This window comes from Xenopus laevis, chromosome 9_10S (assembly GCF_017654675.1).
Source record: "Xenopus laevis strain J_2021 chromosome 9_10S, Xenopus_laevis_v10.1, whole genome shotgun sequence".
In the NCBI taxonomy this organism is placed as follows: Eukaryota; Metazoa; Chordata; class Amphibia; order Anura; family Pipidae; genus Xenopus; species Xenopus laevis.
The window spans coordinates 45,996,130-46,016,394 of NC_054388.1; the positions used below are offsets into that span (position 1 = coordinate 45,996,130).

At 42.9% G+C, this 20,265-nt stretch overlaps 1 protein-coding gene across 2 annotated transcripts in view; it reads left to right on the forward strand.

Moving 5' to 3' along the window:
* Positions 1–17,346, forward strand: part of LOC108702166 (regulator of G-protein signaling 9) — a 32,073-nt gene extending 14,727 nt beyond the window's left edge. The window contains exons 10-19 of one of the 2 annotated variants that reach the window (XM_018237675.2): positions 1,657–1,686; positions 2,134–2,195; positions 3,482–3,595; positions 4,475–4,590; positions 6,512–6,599; positions 7,579–7,717; positions 7,831–7,913; positions 11,063–11,177; positions 14,359–14,861; positions 15,815–17,346. In XM_018237675.2, the coding sequence (XP_018093164.2) occupies positions 1,657–1,686; positions 2,134–2,195; positions 3,482–3,595; positions 4,475–4,590; positions 6,512–6,599; positions 7,579–7,717; positions 7,831–7,913; positions 11,063–11,177; positions 14,359–14,861; positions 15,815–15,965 (1,401 nt within the window). In that variant the 3' untranslated portion in view covers positions 15,966–17,346. Of the gene's footprint in view, positions 1–1,656; positions 1,687–2,133; positions 2,196–3,481; positions 3,596–4,474; positions 4,591–6,511; positions 6,600–7,578; positions 7,718–7,827; positions 7,914–11,062; positions 11,178–14,358; positions 14,862–15,814 lie in introns of those variants that run through there. The other variant, XM_041578061.1, reaches the window with a different exon arrangement.
* The last annotated feature ends 2,919 nt before the right edge of the window (positions 17,347–20,265 follow it).

A 20,265-nucleotide genomic window follows, 5' to 3' on the forward strand; every position in this document is an offset into this window, starting at 1 on the left:
TATGAAGGATGTCAAATAAGTGATTCTTTTGCAATGGAAGCCTACTTTAGTACCATCTACTAGTTTTTGGTGAAAACTAGTTAATGATGTGTTTCCCAAACAGAAACCTTTCTATTTGTCTAGATGTTGTCGGGCTAAGTTTGATGCAATCCGAGACTCATGGCTAAATGCACAACCCTCCTAAAAATCTTGGGCTTCTTTTCTTCTTTCTCTTTTCTCTCATTGTTTTTGTAAACTAAACTAAAATGAAATAAAATATTAAAAAAGTTGACCCTGGAAATATTTATTTATGAAAAGTCCCCATTCTGACAATTGTAATTGTATGTGTGCAAATGTGTGTGTGTGGATCAAGAAGGCAGGGCAGCAGTAGGGCCGAATCTCATCTGTAGTAGAAATAAAGTTTATGCCCAGAGCACGTGAAGTTTAGAGTAGCATTACAATGGCAGGATAGAAGCAGAGCTTGTATAGCCCTCACCTTCACTCGTTCTAATGGGCTTCTCCTTCTTTCTTCTCTCCCTGTAGATCCCTGCAGATTCTCTTTGTACTAATTCCCGGCAATGACTGTTTGTAAGTCTGCAGAGCTGTGAGTCCAGAAGATACTGGGAGCCACATATCAAAATGCAGAGGGGCCCTCCTCCCCCAATTATAAAGCTGAGACAGCTCTGAGGCCTGTCGGGCCTTATCTACATTATATCTACATTATACAGACTTATTTTCAAATGAAAATCTCTCATTCCCAGTTCCATAAGTAATTATCTTTCCAAAAGAAATGATGACTGCGCTCCCGGTGTTAAAACTGACCAGCTGCATATACATCTTGGTATATTTCCGCTATCGCTGAATATTTCTGGGTAGAAAAACTAAAAACTTATTTTAAAACCCACCACTTCATTTCTTGTTGCCCCTCAGTTAGTAGGGAATCACATAACCTGGTTACCCTTAATTAAACCCTTCCTTGATGTTGAAATCCCCTTTCTTCAGTAATAATGAATTGCAATCCCTTAAACTGACTGCCCTTAGAGTTAAAAAAAAAAAAACCTTCCAATACTGTTGGTGAACTATAATACTATAATGCACCACCACTAATGAATCACTCATTTACCTTTGCTTGGTACAGAATCCCATAATCTGACTGTCCTTACAGTAATGAAACCTTCCTATGTGGATGGTGAGCTCACCTTTCCTCCTCAAACAACCAATCAATCACTCATTCCCCTCTCTTGGTAGGAAATTCCATTACTTAATTGCTATTACTGTTGAGAAACCCTTCCAATGCTCATGGTGAAATCTCCTTTCCACCAGTCTAAGTGTGTTCCTCCTGTCTATGACACCACATTAAAACAAAAAAAATCATTGAACAAATATTTATAGTGATCATGTGTATTGTTACATGGTAATCCCCTCTAAGAAGTTCTTTTCTTGTTACTGTACCCCCCAAGCCATTCGTAGGAAGTTAGATCTCCAATTCCCTTAATTATCTTTTTAGTACTTTTCAGTTGCTTTTTTCATTACTTTTTCCTTCCATGTGAGTGGGGATTATCCTTGTTATCAAATTCTTGCCAAACGTTGGGGGGGGGGGTGATAGTTTAATTGGCAGTAATGCTTTGGGATTCCCAGATATGTAGGTATAAACCAGTTTCTCCTTTGTATTTGCAGAAGAAGACGGTGGATCACTACAGGAGACATGTACGTACCGCTGTTTCCTGGAAAGCGACTTCTCTTTAAAATGACTGTGATTATTCATGCATTTCCATGGAGTAGCACAGCTATATATATATATATATATATATATATATATATAAACTTTTCCTGGAGTGCCCGCACCTCTGACGTTAGTTGGTTGGAGGTGCTTGATCAATGCTTAAGGTATAAAGAACAGAGGATCCGCACTCTCCTTTTCGTTTCAAAGTGTAACAACTTTTATTTCTTACATCACAATCCGACGTTTCGGTCCCTCCTGCATCCTCTATTCTTTATATTTATATATATATATATATATATATATATATATATATATATATATATATATATATACATTAAGTTGACACATTAAAACGATGTTAGAGAATGTAGGGCTTGCACAGGCTCTGGCATAGCAAGGGTTAATCTGTTTGTTGTCATTTTCCCTGACAGATCATGTATTACCAGCAGTCGCTGATGAGATCAACAGTAAAGTCTTCAGTTTCCCTGGGTGGGTGAGTGGTCCTCCTCTATCGATCTATGCCACTGGGGGCACTGTTTCAGCAAATCGAATGGATCTGTACCTATAGGGGATTTTAACCCCACTATGCATTGCAGTAACAGTTCAGATATGGGGAGACTGGATGAACCAGACTCTGCTCAGGTGTTGCTGTCACCCCCATACCAACCACCCGTTCATCACTTGTCTTCATCAGGCCGATTCGTCCCCCTTTACTTTACTCCTACTAATTACAGCATAGGAGATCAGCCCTCCTGTGTACAGGCTGCATGGGGGCAGTATAAGTGAGAGTGAGACAAGTGCTTTAAGGAACAGTAATGCCCAAAATGAAAGTATTTTTGTTTTTTTACTATATTTCTTTTATTATTTTTTTCAAGACAAAATAGTTTCCATGTCCAAAGGTTATTTTACACAATAACTATGACATATCAATCATAACATAGCAATTAAATAAAATAAGAAAATAGAACAAGCTTCTCTAGGTAATATAATGTTATGTGCTGTTGTCCTGCACTGGTGTTGCTTCAGAAACACAACTATAGTTTATATAAACAAGCTTCTGTTTGGGCAGCCATTCAAGCACAGAATACACAGTAGGTGACAGATAAGGTATGTAGAATCCCATTGTGTACTACAGAGCTAATCTGTTATTTACTGCATATCCTGTGCATTTTCTCCTTTTTCAGCTTTGATTGGCTGCCCCCATGGTTACACAATGTAGTAAACTATAGTAGTGTTTCTGAAGCAAATACACCAGTTTCACCAATGTAGCACAACAGTACATTACAGTGAAGTACTTTAATTTTTTGATGTTAATTTACCTTTAAAATGACTGAAAGAGTTTAAAGTCTGGATTTAGGCTTAGATCCTCACCATATTTATAGAACTAGGGGGGAAGATGTGGCCCCCAATAACATGTATTTAATAAAAGGGGACAGTAGTGGTTGTGAATTACAATTCTCAACATCCACAACGTGCCACAATGAAGCAACTCGCAGTAACTGGCAGGGTCCTAGTGTGATAAGTTAGGTTTCTTCCAAAGTTCTGTAGTACGTGTGCCATTTCTTCCTGTATCCCAAATATAAGATCCCTTCTAGTATCCAATGTGAAATACTCCTCTCTTGCTCTTATAAAATGTACGTCATTTTCGGATTATGCCCTGTGCTTGCTGACCATAGCCACTTCCTCTAATTTAAGTGAATCTCCAGAGTACCTCCAAGTCTTTGGGTGCCCCTGTGTCTATGGGCCAAGCTTTTACTTGTACTCTGTGCTCCCTTGCAGATTGCTGAAGTTTTGTGAGCAGTATTACTCTCATGACCCCATCATGTCGGGGTGCCTTCCCAGTAACCCCTGGATAACAGATGACACCATGTTCTGGGAGCTGAATGCTAAACTGTGAGTAGTCACAAAGGACATGGCCAGTACCTAGGGACAGTCCAAACATTTGCATTGCAAGTTGGCACAAAAAGCCATCCCTAGTTACTTTGGAAAATCCTCAAGGCACACTTGCAGCCCACCATGTAGCAGGATTCACAAGACGAGTTTATAGATTAAAATCCAAATTTATTTAGGTACTTCACTAAAATCATTACAAGCCATTGCTCCCCTGCCTGCTCAAACGAATAGTCTTTTGTGTAATGATTTTAGTGAAGTACCTAAATAAATTTGGATTTTAATCTATAAACTTGTCTTGTGAATCCTGCTACACGGTGGGCTGCAAGTGTGCCTTGAGGATTTTCCATGTTACACCATGTGACCAGCTTGGAATAGCCATCACCAGTAGCAGTTGATCCCTCACCATCTTGTCTCCGGGTCATGGACTCCCATGTAGCGTGTTCCCTAGTTACTTTAGGTAACAAAATAATTTCCTCTTAGAGACCTGCATTGGGTTTTGTACTGCAGGAAAACCCTTATGTGTTATGAATGCCCATCCCCATGCTTTAGCCATCAGTGGGCAGGTCTATATAGACATTATATTGACAAACAGACAGTATATTGACATGCACCATGCAGGACAGAGGGGTATTATTTGCTGCAATAATTGAACAGGAGCAGATATTTCAGTTGGTTGACCAGTTCAGACATGGTCTGGGAGGAGCTGTGACTGCAGCCTGATAGTAAAGTGGCCCTTGGGAGTCACGGGCCCTTCCTTGCCACATTCATAGAAGTGTATCATGAGATTTACATGCTCAGTGGGGATAATGAAAGTGTATATCTCTGATACAGCAACATTGCAGTGCTACTAAATAACATATGAGATGCTTCTTTTTTCAGTGTGGAGTTGCCCACGAAGCTGCGGGTGGAACGCTGGGGCTTTAATTTCAGTGAACTGATTCGAGACCCCAAGGGCCGACAGAGCTTCCAGCTTTTCCTCAAGAAGGAATTCAGTGGTAAGTTAAAATGCTGGGTGGCGGGGTAAGGGGGTATGTTCGTTTATTAGCGGGGCCATCACCAACAGTAATCATACTACCTAGCTAGCCTTTAGTGTCTGTGCAATCACATATAGGCTCTTCAAACTAGTAAAATGGGGCTGCAGTGAAAAAAATGCTTGACACACTTCATAACACAAATAGTCAATTCTCTCCCATGCAGAACAGATTTCACCTGATTGGTTAATGAGTGCATGGGGAGGTGTGGTTTATTTGCCACCTAAAGGTGGCCATACACGAGCAGATAAAGCTGCCGATTTGACAGCTTATCTGGCCATGTATGGGGGCTTCCGACGGGTCTTCCCGATCGATATCTGGCCACGATATCGATTGGGAAAGTTTGATTTTTAACCAACCGACCCATCGGAGCCCCTTGGCACATCGTAATTCGATCGTTCGGCCATACGGCCGAACGTTCGAATTACCCCCCATATAGCCATGCCGTTAGTGGCATATCGGGAAAAGATCCGCTCGTTTGGCGATGTCGCCAAACGAGCGGATCTTTGAGTCTATGGCCACCTTAAGTCTGTGCCTGCTCCTACTTGCACCCCTCCGGGAAGGTGCACTGCTGCCCCCCTGTTAAACCTCCGATATAGAATAAGACAGTTATATCTGTTCCCTGAGACTATTATCTAGCCCTAGTGGTACATTCTTATGCCATTATTTCCAGATTCACATTATTTCCATATTCACACTCTGCCTTTAACCAGATCATAGGACACGGCAGTGTCCTTTAGACAAGACTAGAAGAGCACATGGCCAAAAGCCTTCCCTGGTTACTTTAAAGGAACAGTTCAGTGTGAAAATAAAAACTGTGTAAATAGATAGGCTGTGCAAAATAAAAAATGTTTCTAATATAGTTAGTTAGCCAAAAATGTAATGTATAAAGGCTGGAGTGAACAGATGTCTAATAAAACAGCCAGAATCCAACTTCCTGCTTTTCAGCTCTATAACTCTGAGTTAGTCAGCGACTTGAAGGGGGGCCACATGGTACATTTCTGTTCAGTGAGTTTGTAATTGATTCTCAGCATTCAGCTCAGATTCAAAAGCAACAGATATGACCCATGTGGCCCCCCCCCTCAAGTCTCTGATTGGTTACTGCCTGGTAGCCAGGGTAACCAGTCAGTGTAAACCAAGAGAGCTGAAAAGCAGGAAGTAGTGACATGTTACACATCAAATCACTCCAGCCTTTATACATTACATATTTGGCTAACTAACTATATTAGAAACACTTTTTATTTTGCACAGCCTATCTATTTACCCAGTTTTTATTTTTACACTGAACAATTCCTTTAAAGGGGTTGTTCACCTTCCAAACACTTGGAAGGCACTTGGAAGGCAGCATAAGGGCAGAATAACCTCTTAGAGACCTGCATTGGGCTTTGTACCGCAGTAAAACCCTGCCAGGATACCCAAGTTAGGTTCAGGTCTCCCCTCCAATACTTACTCAATTATAATAAGCAGCATTAGGTGTATGGTTATTTGTTATGTTCCATCCCCATGATTTAGCCATCAGTGGGCGGGTCTATTTAGACATTATATGATATTATATATTGGCAGATAGTACATGTGCCACGCAGGACAGAGGGGCATTATTTGCTATTTACAGGGCTGCAATAATAGAAAAGAAGCAGATATTTCAATTGGGTGACCAGTTCAGACATGGTCTGGGAGGAGTTGTGACAAACTGCAGCCTGATAGTAAAGTGGCCCCTGGGAGTCACGGACTCTTCCTGGCTAGAGAAGAACAATGGCCCTGGGAAATTGCAAGTTGTGGTTTAAGAAATGGCTAGAAGGCTGTAGGTAATATACCCATAACAGAATATGACCCCTCTGTGCCCTAACAACTGCCCTGCATGTAATCTGCCCATTCTGTGCCCTAGGGGAGAACATGAGCTTCTGGGAGGCCTGCGAGGACCTGAAGTATGGAGATCAGTCCAAGGTCAAGGAGAAGGCAGAAGAGATTTACAAGTAAGAGGAAGTCCAATGTGCAAAATGTCATTCTAGTCTGTTTTAACTTCCCCTTCCTCCATTCAACATCCAGACAGCAATCGTGAAAAAGTTATATCTGACAAATAGTAGTAAGAAATTATCGGCAGCCAATATAAATCTTTTATACTAAATAAATCTTTTAATTAAATCCTTTGACCTGTCTGATTGACTGATTTCCATGGTACGACTGACTGATTTCCATGATACAAAAAACATTGGAACACCCACACACAATCCGAAAATCATACAAATCTTTATATCTTGGTGTCTATGGCCAGCTTTACTATTGAGTGATATTTTTATACCTACCAGAAAAATGTGATCTGGTTAGGTTAGTGGCACATGGTAAAATTTGTCGCCTGTAATTTTTTTGATGCAGCTGAGGGCAACAAATCTCCCAAAAATGCCTCTCCATTGCCGGTAATTGAAATTGCTGGCAGTATGTCCAACTTATCTCAATTTCAGGCGATTTAACGCATCGCTGGACATACTGCCAGCTATTTCAATTACTGGCAATGAAGAAGCATTTTTGTGAGATTTGTCCCCCAAAGTCGCTTTAAAAAAACAAAACACGGGCAACAAATATTTCCATGGGCCGCTACCGTTACCTTTCCTTTGTACTGCTGGTGGGTGCTTGGGGGGATTGATATCACTCCAACTTGTAGTGCAGCAGTAAGATTGACTGAAGTTTATCAGAGAACAAGTCAAGATTGGGGGCACTTGGGAAACGAACAACATGTTTAGCCTCATGTCAGATTTCAAAGTGAAATATAAAACATTGTTTTTGCTCTTTTGAAAAATGGATTTCAGTGCAAAAGTCTGCTGGATCAGCTCTAATAACTAATACATTTTGAATAAAAAAGATGCTTTCCCATGACCGAATGCCTTTAATAAGAAAGAAAAATGACATCAGTCTAGAATGTGAATTTTCCCTTCAATAGCTGTGTTTTGGGTTTAGGCTCTTCCTGGCCCCAGGGGCGAGACGCTGGATTAACATTGATGGGAAAACAATGGACATCACGGTTAAAGGCTTGAAACATCCTCACCGATACGTCCTGGATGCAGCCCAGACCCACATTTACATGCTGATGAAAAAGGTTTGTGGTTGCCCATTGTGACACAACAGTCCTGCCTTGCTCTATGGCAGGGGTTCTAGATGAGCCCTCACGGTACTGGCCACGGTAACCAGCCCCCCTCTTTCTCTCAGTAGGATTCTTATGCGAGGTACCTGAAGTCTCCCATCTACAAGGAAATCCTTGCTAAGGTCGTCGTCCCACAGGAGACCAAAAAGAGGCAAGTACTTGAGGGCCGTTCCTGGGGTGGAGGAGGTCTAATGGCTGGAATCACCAGGAACTTAAAGGAACAGTTCAGTGTAAAAATAAAAACTGGGTAAACAGACTGTGCAAAATAAAAAAATGTTTCTAATATAGTTAGGCAAAAATTTAATTTGTAAATGCTGGAGTGACTGGATGTTTAACATAATAGCCAGAACACTACTTCCTGCTTTGCAGCTCTCTTGGTTTCCACTGATTGGTTACCAGGCAGTAACCAATCAGTAACTTGAGTGAGAGCCACATGGGTCATAACTGTTGCTTTTGAATCTGAGCTGCATGCTGAGGATAATTTGCAAACTCACTGTACAGTTATGTCCCAAGTGGCCCACCTTAAAGTCGCTGACTAACTCAGAGTTAGATAGCTGAAAAGCAGGAAGTAGTATTCTGTTCATTTTTTTTTTGCACAGCCTATTTATTTACCAAGTTTTTATTTTTACACTGAACTGTTCCTTTAACCGAGTCCCAGTGCAAAATGATTTTAGGGCCTTTCTAAACCTTGAGAATAAGACATTTTTCATGAACATATAATGAAACTGCTAATCCCTCAGGGCTCCGTATGCCATCCTTGGGTCCCCAAAAGTCACAGTCCTGCTTCCTCTATAGCTACACCCCCTAGACTTTATTGCGTTACAATTTCTCTTCATTGTGAGAGGCACATGGGGGTGGGCTGTGTCAGGGGTCGGCTGTTCATATTAGTCTTCTCTGCTTCATGCATAATATACAAAGTATCTCACAGTGCAGCTGCTAGTGATCAGAAACACGATGGAGTCTATCAATGCAATGAGTTGAACCGCTTATTCCCATGCAGCTGACAGGAGCTTCCCTGAACTTAGTTAACAAACTCCTACCCTGGTGCTAATTAGATCAAAGCTTATAGTAGGAGTCTTTACCATCATTTCCTCTAGTTTCCATGGTAACATTTGTTAGGCAAGGAAGGGACCTAAACTGATTTATTCTGTGTTATTAATTCCTCCATGGGCCTCATTTATTCCATTTTTTATAATGAGCCCTAGATTTTGGGAAACATTTTAAGTCTTTATATAAGAAGACTACACACACACAGATAGATAACACTGTATGTGATCCCTGGTATGTGATAAATAGACCCAAACATCCCCATATCATGATGCTTGTGCCACCATGTTTCACCGTCTTCACACTGTACTGTGACTTGAATTCAGTGTTTGGGGGTCATCTGACAAACTGTCTGTGGCCCCTAGACCCAAAAAGAACAATCTTGCTTTCATTAGTCCACAAAATGTTGCCCATTTCTCTTTAGGCCAGTCAATGTGTTCTTTGGTAAATTGTAACCTATTCGGCATGTCTTTTTTCAGCAATTGGAGCTGATAGTTTGGCTTCAAATAGGAGTCTTCTAATTGTAACAGTATCACAGGTAACTTTAGACCTTCTTTGATCTTCCTGGAGCTGATCATTGGCTGAGTCTTTGCCATTTTGGCTATTCTTCTATCCATTCAAATGGTATTTTTCCATTTTCTTCCACATCTTTCAGTATTTGCAGGGCCGAATTTAAAAAGCGGGTGCCCCTAGGCCCACTGCCGTTCGTCGCCCGTGCCCCCCTTTATTCATGCGAATTTTCATAATCCGGACCGGAGCAATGGGGTTTGGGCACGGGAAATGTATAAAATTATTGTATCTTCTGCGCATCCCCAGTATTTTTGAACCAATGTGGGTGTGGTTGGGCACAGGGGCGCTCCACCAATGAGGCGAGTTGAGACACTCGGCTCAGGCGGCAGCGCCCCCCCCCTGGTTGCCAGGGGCGGCAAAAATGCCTCTCGTGGTAACTAAGAGCCAAATTTCCGGTTTTCAACCCGGAAATTCGGCTATTCTAGTGCAGAGAGCGCAATTGCGCCCTATGCACTAATCTACGTGGACTGCCCCTGTCCTTTCCGGCGCTGTAAAGGTGAGTGCCGTGGGGAGAGATGGGGTGGCAAAAGAAGGCCGCCTCAGGCGGCATAATGGCAAGAATTGCCCCTGGTGGGGCAGCATGCCACCCCCTAAAATCCTACCGCCCTAGGCCCGTGCCTAGGTGGCCTTTCCACAAATCCGGGCCTGAGTATTTGAGATAATTTTAGCTGAGCAGCCTATGAATTCCCTTCTCCAATTAACTTTTTAATCAAAGTACACTGTTCTTCTAAACAATGTCTGGAACGACTTTCAGAGAGAAATACATTATAACCAGCATGCACAACATTTGCTGCCTTCCTTGGCTTTCCATGGCTGAAGATTCACTTAGGGTTACCACCTTTTCTGGAAAAAATACCGGCCTTCTTATATATTTATCTTTTTTCCCTATTAATAATATTGGGATCAACCATAATTTTTACCGGCCAGGTGGCAACCCTAGATTCGCTAGGCAGGACGTTGGAACTTTGCAATAATGGGACAATTAACGGTTGGGAGGGTATTGGGCTAGTAGTGGGAGGACAGTGTCAGGATCTGAACTGAGACTTCCATACAATTTAAGGTGCCACTACCAGTGATGACCTGGAAGTAACGGTGCAATTAGTGATTCCGCATATACAGCATCGAAGCAACTGACCGTCAAGTTGCTAATTATACACCCCAAAGCGGGTTCCCTTAATGCTAGTTTTAAATGCTCTGGACACACTTAGTTTAAAGTAATAATAAAAGCTAAGTTTTAATAGCATTTATAGGGTTACATGAACAATTTTGGTGGGTGGTGCAGACATTATGGGTCATTCTTTTCTTCCTCCTTATCTCTAAATAGAAATATAAGTAACAAAAAGTAGCAAAAACAACCTAGAAGAAGGCAAATAATTCAAAAACTATAAATAAAGTAACATACTCGGTTAACTTAAAGGTAAACTGCCCGTAAATGATGTAGCAAAAACTTTAAAATTGGTGAGACAATTTCAGTACAACACTGCCATCTTGTGTAAAACCTATATAAGGGAAAGAGCAGGAGGCAAACAGTAGAGTAGGTGCAAAATGTTCTTTGTTTCTTTCTTCAGTTAACAAAACGTACAACTCCCAGCAGTCTCCTGCAGTCACAGGCCACAGAAAGTCCTTTTTATACTGCAAGACAAGGGGTATTGGTTATATTTTGTCTTTGTTCTATCTTCACAGTAATTTCCCCTTAATGCGTCGCCATCGGAGATCCAGTCCCAGCCCAGTGATCCTCAGGCAGCTGGAGGAGGAGGCCCGAGCAAAGGAGGCAGCAAACACTGTGGATATTACTCAGGTTATGAGCAAATTGGACCGGCGCAACCAACTGAAACAAGAGGCCCCCAAACCCACTTAAATCTCTAATCAGATCTAGGAGGTTCACCAGCTGGTTCTCCATGGTATAAGGCCACTTATATCTCTGAGTATAGGCAGAAAGGCACAGTAGTAGCTTTGTAGGAAGGTAGACCCAGCAGTAGAAAGAAGGGAGGCCCTGCAGTAGGATTATAGCAAAGGAAGCCCCAGCATTAGGGTTGTAGGAATTGAGGCCCAGTGTTAGGGTTGTAGGAAGGGTGGCTCAGCAACAAAGTTGTAGGAAGGGAGGCTCAGCAGTAGAAAGAAGGGAGGCCATGCAGTAGGGTTGTAGCAAAGGAAGCCCCAGCATTAGGGTTGTAGGAATTGAGGCCCTTAGAGTTGTAAGAAGGGAGGCCCAACAATAGGGTTGTAGGAATTGAGGCCCAGACACAGAGTTGTAGGAAGGGAGGCTCAGCAGCAGAGCTTTTGGAAGGGGGGGGGGTTAAGTAGCGTTTAGCCGGAATCTGCTTCCTCCACTGCAGGAGAAGCCACACTAGGCAAAGGTGGGTACAGGAGCATAAAAACAGTCCATACCCAGCACAATGCACCCAGTGTTTTTGAGCTTTATTCTCATTGGCCAATGTTACTCATGCCATCATGTTTCAACCCATATTACATGTGTCTCTTTATTCCATTGCTCATCCAGTTCCACTCCATGTTTAGCCAATGTCTGTGCTGCAAAGTTTTAGGTCTGTCAGCTTGTTAAAGAGGAAGCTGACCTTTTCCAGATAATAGATGAAATTCGTCCAATTCAACATGATCTTTATAACCCAAACATTGTGGGTAAATGAGTCCAGTTGGTCCCTGGACTTACCTAGGCACAAGGCTCTGATTCTCTCTGTCCCTTGGCCTGCTCTCTTTCCCATTATTAAACAAGGGGGAGATGGGCCATTTATGTGGGGTTTCACCTCTTATTTCCTGTAGAGAATATAAGGACACATGGCAATGCGAAGTATTTCTTAATCTGTCACCACTAGGTAGTGCTCTTACTCCATCAAATGCCTTCCCTAAACCATTAATATGATGATAGCAAGATTAACTCCCCGCAGCCCTTTCAGTAAGATATAAGGCTAATGACACTCTAGGCCAGGGGTCCCCAACCTTTTTTACCCATGAGCCACATTCAAAAATAAAAAGATTTGGGGAGCAACACATGCAAAAAGTTCCTGGGGTGCCAAATAAGGGCTGTAATTGGCTATTTAGTAGCCCCCTCTGTGGACTGGCAGACTACAGGAGGCTCTGTTTGGCAGTACATCTGGTTTTTATGCAACCAAAACTTGCCTTTAAGCCAGGAATTCAAAAATAAGCACCTGCTTTGAAGTCACTGAGAGCAACATCCAAGGGGTTGGGGAGCAACTTGCAGATAAATGCCCTTATAGTGCAGATTTCAGTGCCAAAGTATATACCCAAGTGTTTTACTGCCAAATCTGCTCTGTGTGCAGTGGCTCCTGATGCAAGCACAGGGGTAGGCTGATCGGAGAGCAGAGGCTGAATCTTGGCCTATGCCCCTCCCAAGACTTAACCAGGGTAAGTACTGGCCCAGGGCATGAGAGTGTATGCATTTACCCAGGGGTAGGTGCCCTTGTGACAGTGGGAAAAAGAACAGGCCAAAAGCAAGAAGTTTAAGAGTAGAGCTCTAGATCTGGGTTAGTATTAGGGAAATTGAAACTGAATTATCCATGGAAAAGTTCAGAGTGGAGCAAATGCAGTTGAGGCAAAGTTTTATACTAAGTTGCCTTGCCTTTGAAAAATTTAAAAATCCCTCTTATTGTGCTGCTGAGGGTTGGCAGAGGGTTCTGGGAGTTGTACTTTAATAACAGGAAACTGTGAGAGTTCCATTATGTGAAGTGTGAGTCAGTATTACCCGAATCTCTCCACTATTTCAGTCTTGCCCCATGCTTTTGTATTAATTATGAGTTGCTAATGTGGCCCCCAACCCGCTGCACCTTTTACTTCGTTTGTTCATTTCCCCCAATAAAATTCTTCATTTCATGCTGTTTTGTCTTCATTGCTCTGTTCATTTCATGCTACTCCTCTCAGCCAATCAGCTCATGCGTATAAAGCTTCAGGGTTTGGATTGTGCCAATGCTCTCAGCTTCCCCTGATACAGAGGAACTTGAAAAATGCTGGGAATGGAAGATACATAATGAACTGCCCCACCCACTGGGGATCTGTCACCCAGACATAATTAAAAACAGTTTAATTTAAATCCCTTTCAAATTATGGCTCATATTTTTGGTATGATGCAATGATTACCTTCATAACAGTGTCCCCAAAATGGCTCCGGCCTGCTTGATATGATTGTGACTTCAAAGACTAAAAGAAACAAGATGGAAATAATTCATTATTATTAGTGGAGTTTATTTTGCTTTACAAAGTAGGATTTGGAATTAATTCATAGGGTGACAGGTCCCCTTTAATAAAGAAAAAATACATGCACCTAGCTTATTGGGTAACTACTCCCTTATATATACCCACCCAAATATTTGGCACCCATACAATTCAGGAATCAGAGATGAGGTAGAGCCTCCCACTTGCATAGAATGCATAGAGATTGGTTAGTGGGTGTTTATCTGTGAGATAGGTAAAATCTATGCTCCTTGCAGTGCTTGGGTCCAAACCAAACTGAGGACTCCCGCACCACAAGGCAACTAATCTACTGCCAAACTACAGGCCATTTTGTATCCATGCCGCTATGTTCCTAAATATATTTATAACGAATGAAGCCATTGAGGGTACATAATACCTTGTACATATCACTTAGGCTGGCATAAACTCAAGACCAGAAAGCTGCACAGCAGTAGCACTAACCCTTGAGCCATTCAGCTATACACAGTGTATCGACCAGCTGATACCCAATAAGCTGCCCCAAAGAGAGAAAAGTAGCACAGGGCAGCTCATGGGATAGAGCACAACAAGCTGCAGTTACATGATACAATGGCTCAGGGGTAAGTGCTCTGGCTGTGAGTCACCTGAGTCTGATTCGCTGTACTTCCTGCTCATGGGCTGCTCTTTCCAGTGGTCAGGCAGGAACCTCCCTCAGTGTAGGTGTAAAAACCTCCCTCCACACAGAGAGCTCCTGTACCAGCCCCAGCTTGTAACCATGTCATCTCTTCTCCCAACAGTTGTGCCATTACACTGCTCCGATCCCTCACCTGACTGTCTACACCGGCACCTGCACCCCTCCCTCCCCAAACAGCCTGTTCCTCCCCTGCCACCCTCTGGGGGACCTCTGCACGCCTTCTCCTGGACACTTTACAATGCCAAACACAGCTGCCTGCCCCTCCCCCATTAGCGTTGCTATAGAGAGCACCCCGGGCGTGGAAAGGAAATGGGAGACAAACAGCGCTAATGAGAACCAGTTTGCGTCTCCTGCTGATAATGCAGAGGGTTCTTTTGGATCAGACGGAGGCACCGATCGCAACCATCTCTCTATCCCCTCAGAACTCAGACCGACCCAAAAATCCAAGGTCACCTTATCCTTCAGCAGGTTGTTAAAGAAGGGGTGCTCCAATTCCCCTGTATTCGCCACCCTGTCCCCCAAGTGCCCTGCGGTGAATCACGGGAAAGTGCAGCCACTCAATGACATTGACCAGGAACTGCAGCAATCCTCCCGAAAGGTCTCAAAGTGAGTAACCCAGATGCTTCACTGCACGTGTGAGGCATCTGTGCAATCATTAGCAATTAGTCACTACATATTTTTATGACTAGTTTCACTCTCCCGAACTAGCGGGATAAAGGTAAATCGAATTAACAGGTAGACCCAAGTTTAGTGTCATTGTGGCCTATTTTCCTTAGACCAATTATGAATCTAACTCAAGTAGGTGCATACTGTATGTTCTCCCTGCTCTCTTTCCATGGACAGGCAGACAGAACCTCCCCAAGGTAACTGCATATGGTATATCCCCCTGTACTTGCCCAGGTATAGAGCTTTGATTCAGTATAGGAGCAAGAAGAACAGATAACCAAGCTCTCTACCTGGGTAAGCAGAGGCGTAACTACAGAGGGAATCAGACCAGGGGAGGTTTTAATAGCCTTATAGTTTACAGTAGGGGGTCATAGTTCCACATATAACTTAGCCTGCCGCTTTGAAGCTTTACAGTATATGGTCACAGAACCACTGAGTGACTAACATCCTTATAATTTACAGTAGGGGGTACATTATCCCTTATAATACATGAGTTATACTCAGAGTTCCCTGTATAACTCAGCCTGCAGCCTTGTGCCTTTATAAGGTCACAGAACCCCTCAGTGACTACTAATATCCTTATAAATTACAGGAGGGGGTATATAATCTTTATAATAGATAAGTTATACTAAGAGTTCCCTGTATAACTCAGCCTGCAGCCTTGTGCCTTTATATGATGATAGAACCCTGCAGTGACTTTTAATATCCTTATAATTTACAATAGGGGGGGGGGTCAGAGCTCCCTGTATAAGTCATTGTGCAGCCTTATACTTTCATATGGCCACATAACCCCTCAGTGCCTCCTAATATCCTTATAATTTACAGGAGGGGGTACATTATCCCTTATATAATCAGTACATACGTGTAATGCTGTATTAACCCCCTGAGTGCAGTTTTTTCCAGATAAAGGTGGATATCCCATCCGAGTGCCGGATTTGCCCCTTAGATTCAGAAGAGGAGGACAGCCAACTCGCTTGCAAGGATTCCATCCAGGAAGTTATCTGCCCATGGGAGAACATGACAGAAGAAAACAAGGTGGGGTAAGGGCTGGAGGGGCCCCTGCTACCAACTCTTTCCTGGGGACAGATGAGACTGTTCAACAAACTGAGATCCAGGAATCTCTATAAAATCAATGAAGTGCATTAGGATCTATATAGAATCCAGAAATCAGTAACCAGTTCACTGCCAGACAAGTATGGGAAACTCCTGATTAAGCACAGAAGTACTGACCAATACAAACCTACCTGGAATCCCTTGCAACTCAGAACCTGAACTGCGCACCCCACTGGTAGTAAATGGGTTAAGCAGTGTTGTTGCCAGGCACAGGGGGCATCCTTTGCTTTTGTTCATTTCCCATTTGTCCCTTTTTTTTGGGGGGGGGTGTCACACTGAATCAGATTGTCCATTTTGGAGGTACAAGGTGACCCCCAGGGCCAAACACTGCCCCCCATAATGACCTTTGTATCACATGATCACTTGTATGCCATGTAGTGTCCTAAAACTTGTCATATACTGAATAATGCACCTCCTGCCCCTATGTCAGATTGGGGTCACCCAAATCTGGAACAAATATGCAGATAAATTGCCTTTACTCGGACCAAATACTCATAGTTTTTATGAGTGATTGTAGACATAGAATTGTGCCATCATCCTACTCAAAGAAAGGCCGTAGGAAATAACAGTGGGGGCAAAAACACACATACCTGCACCTCTATAAATGGAGAGTGAGGCTTGGCACCAGTGTGGGGCAGTTAAACTGGAATTATGGGGTAAAAAATAGTGATGCATTGTGGTTGAAGTGGAAGAAAAACATGGCAGACTGTTCTTATTTTTGCACTTTGCCTTTCTTAGTCGAACGAGGCCTAAGGGGTCATTTACGAACACACCGACATTTTAATGCAACTCATTACATCCGTCCTGTGCTCAGTAAAACTGGGGTACCCCTTCCCTACACCTGCTGGTAGCTCCAGTGCTAATCCAATGGATCAGTGAACATGCGCTCCAGAAGTGACACATCTGGACAAGACTTGGGTAAAAATGCTGCATTATATATACAAAAAACATGACATTTTTAAAATGTCCACTTTGTAAATGATTCCATAAATGAGTTCTGCTGGAGTTGACGTTCCTCAGATTCAGGGTCAGACTGACCAACCAAAGCATTTCCAAGTAGCCGTCACCCAGGACAGGACATTTCCCATCAGCCTTTTTTTTTATTCTAATCTATGTCTATATGTAAGCACTGTGAGAATGATCCCTCCATGTCATGTTCTCTGGATGCACATTCCAACACTCCTCAGTTCTGTGTGCAGATATTTTTCCCATGATCCCCTGTATAACTTCCCTTTATCTGTAAAACAGAAAGTCAGATGCCTTATTGTTGGGAAAATTTCCTTGAATAAAAACACAAGAGAAACCCTATAAATCCTATTGTGGTGACTTCATTGTGATGAGCCCTACGAGGCAGAAGAGACTAATATTGCAGGTGGTGCTTCCATATCAATCCATATTTCAGTGCCTCTGCCACTTCCATACAGCATCTATAACATATACTGGGGAGGGTCACTAAAGAGAAAGGTGTCAAGGGTTACTGATAATATAATGGAATATTAAGGATACAGACTGGCCATATGGTATGCTCAGTAGCAGGGCATCAGCAGGCTTCAAGAGTCATACTTATCATACTTATCAAGCCATGTAACATGGCAGTGGACACCAATTTGTTAACCTTGGTCTTGGGAAAGGACATCATCTAGCTAATAAATTGGTCTTCCCTACATTACTTCCCCATTCTATGACTGTGACCTGAATAGAGAAGGCTCCTCTGCAGACAACAAAGGTATGGAAAACTTGTGCCCACTGCCATATTACAGTCCAGGAAAAGAAAATTACGGTAAGTATGGACAACAATGGGACCTAGCCAGCAATCCCTTTGAATAAAATAATGGGTGGGCAAATCATTCCTCTATGATCATACCTCTATCATACCTCTAGATGCCTGGGAGCCCACCTTCACTCCTGCTGGACTCACCAGAAGCTTGTCTGATTTTCTCACTGACTGTTACTGCCCAGATACACCTTAACACAGTGCACCGCATAGAGACTGAGACATTTATTTTCCTCATCTTTACATGACAAAGGAAAAAATACAGGAAGCACCTGATCTTGAAAGTCAAGATCTGCTTCAACTCCGGCTTTACCTGGACAGCTCAGATGTGAATCAGAACATGGCTGATGAATCCACCAATTTAAAAAAGATTTAAGGAGCTTTAAGGAGCACAGACTCCAATGGCTTTAAAAGATTAACAGTTAATGCTTGTAGAACCAGTTTTAAATCCCAGTGAGGTACTTTGTCTTTAGTTTTTGGTCCAAGTCTCTTCAAGGCTTAAAAAGAAGAACTAAAGGTTTCTGACTCCAATTGATTCCTGTCATAGCTGTCGATAGAGAAACCTGTCTCTTCAACCTTACTGGACTAAACTCTTCGTCAAAGCCTGTTCAGAGAACTCCAAAATCTGGTCTCAAACTCATTGAGTTTCCTGGTGCTTCTGTGCTGAAAAGCTTCTGATATCTGATGCCTGTGGTGACCCCTGCCTGTTTTTGACGATTCTGACTTCTGTAATCCTGACCCTGCCTGGTAACCGACTCTCTTGTATCCATAACCCTTCTGACTGATCTCCTGGTTTGACCCTTGCCTGTCTGACTCCGCTTGTACTCTGCCTGCACCGACCTGGCCTGATTCGACTACACTTTCTGTCTATGCCTTGTACTGTGACCTTCTGCCCAAAAGACTTTGCTTTACGTTCGTGCCCCTTTGCTTGTCCAGAACCCTTAGCTTGGCACCTCTCTTAGTAAGACCTGGTGGCATCCGATTAGCCGAGGGCTCCTCCCGAGGCGAAAGGCAGCTGTTTGAGGCTGAAGAAAGAGCCGACATCAGGGTGCTTGGCATTGGTTCTGGATTTAGGATGCCGATCGTGACACAACAGTTTAGAAGACCAAGGCATCCTGGGCCACCACGAGAGAATCATAATCACAGAGACTCTATCTTGGCTGATTTTCTTCAAGCATCTGGCAATCAAGGGAACTGATGGTAACAGGTATGCCAGGCAGAATGACCAGTGAATACTGAAGGCATTTATCATTTATACCCTACTCTGTCTGGAAATTGAGGGCAAACCTCTGAAAAACACAAACAAGTCTATTTTTGGTAATCCCAACTTTATCTCTTTCTTCAACACCCATTCTCCTAGATGTGTAGTTATTCTTCTCAATTGATCTGCCCAGACATTCACTTTCCTTGGATGGTATACTGCAGTCAGCTCCAGTAAATTCACCTACACCTAGGAAAATACCTCAGAGCCATCAAACTGGTCTGGTACCAACCTGTTTATCCAATAAGCTTTAGTAGAAGCCTCTTCTGTCTGACCAAACTGTCTCCTGTAGGATATGTGCTCCCCATCCTGAACCGCTTATATCTGGGAACCTTGACCATCCAATCTCCAAGTCTCAAGATTTGATTTATGGACTAAAGAGACTCCCTGCAAAAACTTCTCACTGTTAGAAACAAATTCAAAAATCACTCTAAGCTCCCCAGAAGTCATGTTCACAGAATTTACTCTGACTGCTTAATCTTCTAATTGCTGGTGAAAATGCATGAAGGCAAGGAAGACTGCCTTCAGTTCATTTTCTGTCTGACCAAACCGTCTCCAGTAGGGTATGTGCTCCCCATCCTGAAGAGCTCACATCCCAGGAATATAATGGGGTCCTCATACTAGCCCCAAAGGCTGACAATCTATAATCACAAAAGAGATGTCATACACTTAATGTCTAGAAGTACAATGGTTAGTTCTTGACCGGAAGAGCTTTTAATCCAGAATTCTCCTCTAACAACTGTTCTAGAGTTTAAATTCAATTCAATTATAGGAGTATTTATCTGCCCCCACCAGTCTCTCCATCTCCTGAAATAACAGGAATAAAAGAAATGTATAAAATATATAATTTTGTTTACAGTAACAATCTAGGTGGCCCTATCTAATATCTCTTGCAGCACAAATGACCCAGCATTGACCTCTGATCACATGGCCAGTAGGTGGTAGAGCAACAAGCCCCAGTGAATCCTGGGAAGGTGGCACAAGACAATGATTACTAGTGCCAGGGTAACCACGTACTCAAGTGCCGTGAGCCAAGAAAGCAGACAGGGTAAGAGATGAAAAGTAAGGGGCCCTGAATAATGGATGCAGGTAATTTGGGCAGCTGCTTCCCTTGTACAAAGCCATTTAGTATTGATTGAGATGAAAAAGGCAGAAGGAGGCCGCTGCATCCCCCCCCCCACTGGGGTGCTGAATGG